This window comes from Sebastes umbrosus, chromosome 11 (assembly GCF_015220745.1).
Source record: "Sebastes umbrosus isolate fSebUmb1 chromosome 11, fSebUmb1.pri, whole genome shotgun sequence".
NCBI lineage: Eukaryota > Metazoa > Chordata > Actinopteri > Perciformes > Sebastidae > Sebastes > Sebastes umbrosus.
In genome coordinates, this window is record NC_051279.1 from 8,894,659 (window position 1) to 8,901,091 (window position 6,433).

The window sequence follows — 6,433 nt, forward strand, 5'->3', positions numbered from 1 at the left end:
AGAGGAGATTTTAGGAGGTTATGCATGTTGTTATGGTTAGCATCCGGCTAGCTAGCTGTAGCCACATGTTTGATATCTTTGCATCTTTGAAACTGTGATTAAGTCTACTAACTCTACTGTTGCTGTGTTTCAGAAACGACGTGTGGCAGATCTTCTGTCTCATTTTATTCCAGAAGATGAAGCAGCTCTTATGAATAATGGAAGGTGAAATTAACTTAAAAACACTTGACTGATGTTTGGGAAAGTAAATGGTGTTAATCTGAGGCTGTTAAGAGGCTGTTTAAAAACATAATAACAGATGACATGAAGTTGAAATCCAACCTGTTTGTGTGGGTTCTAGATACACTTGCCTTGTGTGCTCCTACCGGCCTGTGTTTGACACAGTTGACACGCTGACAGTCCACAGGAACGGGAAGAGACACCTGGAAGGTGAGAGGCAGTTAATGACTCACACTTATTGATGCTGTTTAGTTTTTATACCAGCAGGGGTTTTTTTGTGGCAATGTGTTAAAGTAGTGATTTCCTTTCTTTCCTAAGATTATATCTAGTGTAACTTTCTTATAAACAGCCTTTTGTTTTGATGATTTAGCAAAATAATATTTATGGAATATCTGGACATAAATTATATCCTGACATAATTTGGTTGAAAAATAAAACCATAGTGACAAACATCAAAATTAGCCTAAATGTGAAATCTACTGTTCATCAGTAAATTAATGTGATAACTGATTTTCAACAGTGGCACATCTAGACGATAAGATAAGATATTCATATAAAATATGAACCATTTAAATAGAAGGAAGTATAAAAATAGGAGCAGTATATACAGTATTGACAATAAACAGACTATTAACAAAATTGCACAAGTGGAAAATGATATTGCACAGTGAGAATGAATGAATTAATTAATTAAATTCCACCTGAAAATATCAGGTTATTGTCAGTTTTTGGTGTGTAAGTGTATGTGGTCTACTGGGAGCAGTGCTGGTTGTGAAGTCTGACAGCTGCAGGAAGGAAGGACCTGCGATAGCGCTCCTTCACACACTTTGGGTGGAGCAGCCTGTCGCTGAAGGAGCTCTCCAGTGCTGAGATGGTGTCCTGCATGGGGTGGGAGTCATTCTCCATCATGGATGACAGCTTAGCCATCATCCTCCTCTCTCCCACCAACTCCACTGTGTCGAGGGGGCATCCCAGGACAGATAGAAGGAGGCAATACAGATACAATATTGTACTCTATCACAGTGTGCCATTTTATTATCATGCCAAATCAATTAAGAGGCTGGCTATGCATAAAATAACCACTCTGTTTCGGCTAATTCAGCAAATAAATTAAACTCCTGACAATAAAGTCAATTTGCAAAATGATGCCAAAAACATCTAAAAATCCAACATAACCATAAAGCTGTCCAGCTTATTGATTTTCAACATTGCCCATGGTGGCATAATACAACCAGAGATATTGAAGGGATAGCAAGTACTATGGTATTAATGAAATGGTAAATTGTATGATGGTTGACAAATGTATATTGTCTCACAGTGTATATTTTTATATTGCCTAACCATATATATATATATATATATATATATATGCAACTTAAAGTAGTTACATATTGCTTAGAAAATAAACATTGTTGTTTTTTATGTTGTATTTCATTAGGATTAAAAGCATTTTATGGCAAGAAAGCACGGCTGAAGAATGAAATAATAAAAAGGCGCCATGAAAACTACGTCCAGGCTGAAGAAGACACAAGGCAGGTTGGTTACTATAACAGTAATGAGCATAAGGTGCGTTTCCTCTGTCAAGCTGCTGTTCAGCTGACTCCTCAGCAAACTTTTCAGAAAGTCTTGATGCATCTTGTTGTATGGAAAAGTTGTTTCTGGAACCTAGGAACAACAGACGGAGTCAGCCTGATTATCCAACAGGCTGAAGGTCAGTGAATCATCATTGGAGGAAAAAAACATGAGCTGAACAAACTTAGTCTTTCTCTGAGACTGTTGAGCCATGTGGTTGTCTTGTGTGTGGCGCGCCTGTGACTACCATGTGACCCTGACATATGACATCCTACTTGATACAAATTTCCAAGTTATTGTCTGTTGTGGAAAAGATGAGCAACACTTGATGGAACATTTAGGAGAGATGATTTCTGACTTTTGAGACACTTCTACGATTCCACACACAGTGTTTTGTTGTGTTTTTAGGAACCGTCCTGTTCAGCCCCTTTACTGGCACAAACACGGAAGCTTACACATCATGCTTTATTGAAGACTGTACCATATAACAGCTGCCATACAAAAACCAGGTGAGTGAGATGGTTATTTCATATAGAAATCATCACAAACATTAAAAAAAAACACAGTTTTAAACATAAATCTGTTATTATTTTCAAGTACAAAATCTGAAAAAGGAGCGCTGAGCAACGGCTCAGGTCCCAGCGACAACTCTTCCAGCAAAACGGCATCCGAACTAGAAAAAGCATGTCGGAAAACTGAAGTTTCAAACAGTTTATCACAAAGCACAGCAGGTAAAGTCTGCCATAAGAAAATCTTTAATTTTCAGATTTTGTGTTGAAGAAAACCCTGGTCCGATTGTGCTTTAATTGCTTGCATGTTTTGTGTCCTGTAGACAGTGAAGGGTCACATCCATCAGAAGACAAGGAAGGAGCTCAGGCTGCAGTGACACAGGAGGCAGAGCCTGTAACGGCCGAGAGGAGGAGAGAGCTGGAGCACTACCTCAAACTGAAAAGGTACACAACTCTTTTTAGCTGGACCGCAGAGGGCCAGCACTACAAACGCAAGTCTGTCACTGACTGACTGACTGAGTGATGAAGTTACATGATTTGTCGGCCGAGTGATGGAGTTTCCTCATCGGCCGTTGCTCTTTCAAAATGAAAAGGACCTGGTGGACATGTAACGCCGGATTTAACATCATAGACATGACCACTGACTAGTTGTGTAACAATTTAGCCACAAATTCACAGACTGACCGTACACGGTCCAGCCATATACTCAGTTTTGACCGAGTCTTATTTGTTGTGCATTATCATGATATTGAGTATCGATGTCAGCTCAGTATATTTGACTGTACCAACATCATGGCTTTCATCTTGCTTTGTGTATTTCTTAGTGATGGGTGGTTGAAGGACCGGAGCGGCCAGTGGGTGAGAGACGAGAATGTGGAGTTTGATTCAGATGAGGAGGAGCCGACTTCGCTTGCCACCCTACCTACAAGTCACTGAGAGGACTAAGAACTGTTGGAAAACACAGATGAACTTGTACCACATTGGTGCATTCAGAGGCAACAATGCTGTGTGAAACAGCTGGAGCTCCACGTGCAAGGACTTTTGTACCATTCATCAACCTTTCACTGAATTCCTTTGCTGATTCTACAGCGCCTGTGTTAATCTTGAGACTCACTCCTTAGTTGTAATAGACGCCTGCTGGTCACCAGTATTGATGCTTTTATTTTAGCAGGAAACTCACAGTTTAAGGGAATTTGAAACCATTAAGATCTCAATAGAAAATAAAAAAATTTAACAATGCTCTTCTGGCTCTGGTGTTTTTCTCAGTTTCCACTCACAAAAGCTCCAACCATGGTGGTGTCCTAAAGTCTGGAAGACACTAAAGGATAATTCTGGATTACAACTACTTGGGCACTATTTCCATAGTTTTGGCCATAATTTTATTCATGATAACACTGAATTCACCAAAGTAGTCAGAGACAAAAAAAAAAACAGACGATCAGAAAACAAGCCAATAGTTCATTCAGATTATCTAAACCACTGGTTTCCAATCTGGGGGTCCCGACCCCCACTAGAGGTCGCCATAGCATCATGGAGGGTCACGAGGCCTTCTTGATTTCAAAGGGTGTAAGACAACTTTTCTAAAAAAAAATATACATTTGGCCAATATCTCAACATTTCATTCATGTGAAATTGTTGTTATTTTTAAAGTTTGGATTATTATTTAAGATATGAAAAGGATAAGGGCACGGTGAAGACTTTAATACAAGTTACATTCACAACCTTCCCTCTCTGCTGAACAGCCTCGTCCTGCATTAGAGAAGTACTCAGTTAAAACAACCAAAGAGCTGATAGAACAATGGCCAAGCATCAGGGAGAAGAAAAACGCTGAGTTTGTCCAAAGAAATAAGCCTATTAAGTATGAATGATTGTTAAAATTAACAGAAAGACAGAGAAGTCCATTAAAAGTTCCTAAAAATAACAGAAAAACTCGTCTCAGGAAATAATCTGCTACAAATGCATCCAAATCGCTCGTTTTACACAAACGTCCTGCAGTTATTGCGTTCACTATTTGGGTTAATTGTACAGTTTATCAGTTCTGTACTGTTATTGTTTTGCATTGAATATAATATGAAATATCATTAAAATACGTCACTTAGTAAGGGGTCGTCAGCTTACCCAATGATAGAAAAGAGGTCCCTTAAGGGAAAAAGGTTGGGAACCACTGATTTAAATCACTTTAATCTGAGCTCAAACTGAAAGGGAGTGCACCCAAAATATCAATAATCACTCATTGCACACAACTACGGCAAGTTCAGTAGGTCAAAGTTGAATTAGGAAGTCAGGTCTGTAAACTGAATGGATGTTTGCAAGAGACAGTTTGGGTCTCAATTTAAACTCTTGCCTTTGTTTCCACTTCACAAAAAAGTCAGATTTTTTGACTGCATGTGTTTCTTGTCCTGTCTGACGTCTTATTGCCATCTTCCCAGATCTCAGCAGTTAGCTTGGTGTGACTAGACAGTGTTACAAACTGACTAAAACAGCATCAGCCTAATGTCTTGCTCGTGGATCATTCAGGATCAGAAGAGCAGCGCTGAAAGCTGAACCAACACTTGACTTTTCACCTGAATGCCTCTTATAACCTACAGAATACTATTTTCATCACCCTTTGCTGTCTATTAATTTTTTACCCCTTTCAATTGAGTTCCATCTCCTCTCTGGTAGGACTAATCCTCAGTCAGCTTCACTATAAATCAGCAGCAGATCGGCTGTATTGGTGCTAATCTTGGTAGCGAAGCCACTGGTTAGCATTCTTCACAAGGTGTTCGTTCGTCTCTCTCAGCACAGTTGGAATAAATTGGATAACACCGTCAGGGTCAGCGGGACTTAACATGGGTTAGATTCTGATGACACCGCTAATATGTGTGGAAAGCACGCTCGCTTCATTAGTTTGGAGCCTCAGAGCGTCACCACAACACGGGGAGACACTTAATATGTTGAAGATCTCCCTCACTTGTTGTGGAGACTTGGCAGTACGACATGTAAACACTTGTAAAATGCACTGAAGACACATGTATCAATGTCTTCTGATGACCTTTAATGGTCCAGTGTGTAGCATTTGGGGGAACCTATTGGCAGACATGTAATATAATTTGTATACCTACGTTTTCATTAGTGTATAAATCACCTGAAATGAAAGCCGCTCACACATGATCAGTAGCAAAATCGTTCTGCGTTGGCTGTGCCATTGTTTTGCTCTGGCGAGAGCGGTAAGCGCTACCCTTGGCGTGCTGCACCGCTTGAAATTGCCATCGAGCGCTCTAAATTCAAATTATTTCAACTTTCAACTCGGTTGCCTCTGACCTTTCAAAGCACAACCAATGAGACAACAGCTACAACTGCTGTTGTTGCCTAGAAACAGTGAAATAGCTTCCTTGCACACTTTTCAATGACATATTATACCTGCGCTGCGCTTTGCCGCTGCAAGGCTCTGCGTCACAATGAGGGAAGAGCAAATGTCTTATCATGTGAAAGCAGCTTAAGAATCGTTGTTTTCGGTTAACTTAGAATTAGCCCTTCATATCTACATAGGGAGCGGGTCCTCTTCTTGGAGTCTGCCATGTTTCTACAGTAGCCCAGGCTGGTTCTGGTGAGAGCCTTTCACGTTAACTGAAGGCCACTTTAATTCTCCGACACTCGTGTGAAACCCGGGTAACGTGAGCCGCAGAGTGTAAAACCGTGATACCGCCAGCCGCTGTCTAACTTCTGTTGCTCCTAAAGTAGTGTTATTATGGTAAGGATGTGACCACGGTTTTACACTCTGCGGCTCCCGTTACCGCCGTCTTGGAAAGGGAGGAGTGAGCGGAGGGGTACTCAGTTGGTTGCAATCTGCAACCACACCAGTAGATGTCACTAAATCCTACACACTGACCCTTTAATATCAAGTCTGCTGTTTCAGTTATACAACTTACTTAAAAAAAAACGGAAGACAATATGGTAAATACGGCTGCCGCAGCATGCATGGCACCCAGCATTACAAAAATACCCATTTTACAGTGTAACAGCAATCAAAGGGGAGGGAAACCCTCAGAATAGATTGTGGCAAGGGAACGGCACCTTTAAATAATTTCAAGATACCAAATGTCAGCGAAGCCTGTAATGGCTTTAATAATGTGACCTTTGAGAAGTCTAAA

The 6,433-nt window shown here is 40.5% G+C and overlaps 1 protein-coding gene across 2 annotated transcripts in view; it reads left to right on the forward strand.

Moving 5' to 3' along the window:
- The window catches only part of scnm1 (sodium channel modifier 1), a 4,080-nt gene extending 586 nt beyond the window's left edge, over positions 1–3,494 (forward strand). For both annotated transcript variants that reach the window (XM_037784878.1, XM_037784877.1), the window contains 7 exons: positions 134–204; positions 341–429; positions 1,658–1,755; positions 2,200–2,300; positions 2,389–2,522; positions 2,624–2,744; positions 3,125–3,494. In XM_037784878.1, the coding sequence (XP_037640806.1) occupies positions 134–204; positions 341–429; positions 1,658–1,755; positions 2,200–2,300; positions 2,389–2,522; positions 2,624–2,744; positions 3,125–3,236 (726 nt within the window). In that variant the 3' untranslated portion in view covers positions 3,237–3,494. The remainder of the gene's footprint in view (positions 1–133; positions 205–340; positions 430–1,657; positions 1,756–2,199; positions 2,301–2,388; positions 2,523–2,623; positions 2,745–3,124) is intronic.
- Positions 3,495–6,433: the final 2,939 nt, after the last annotated feature.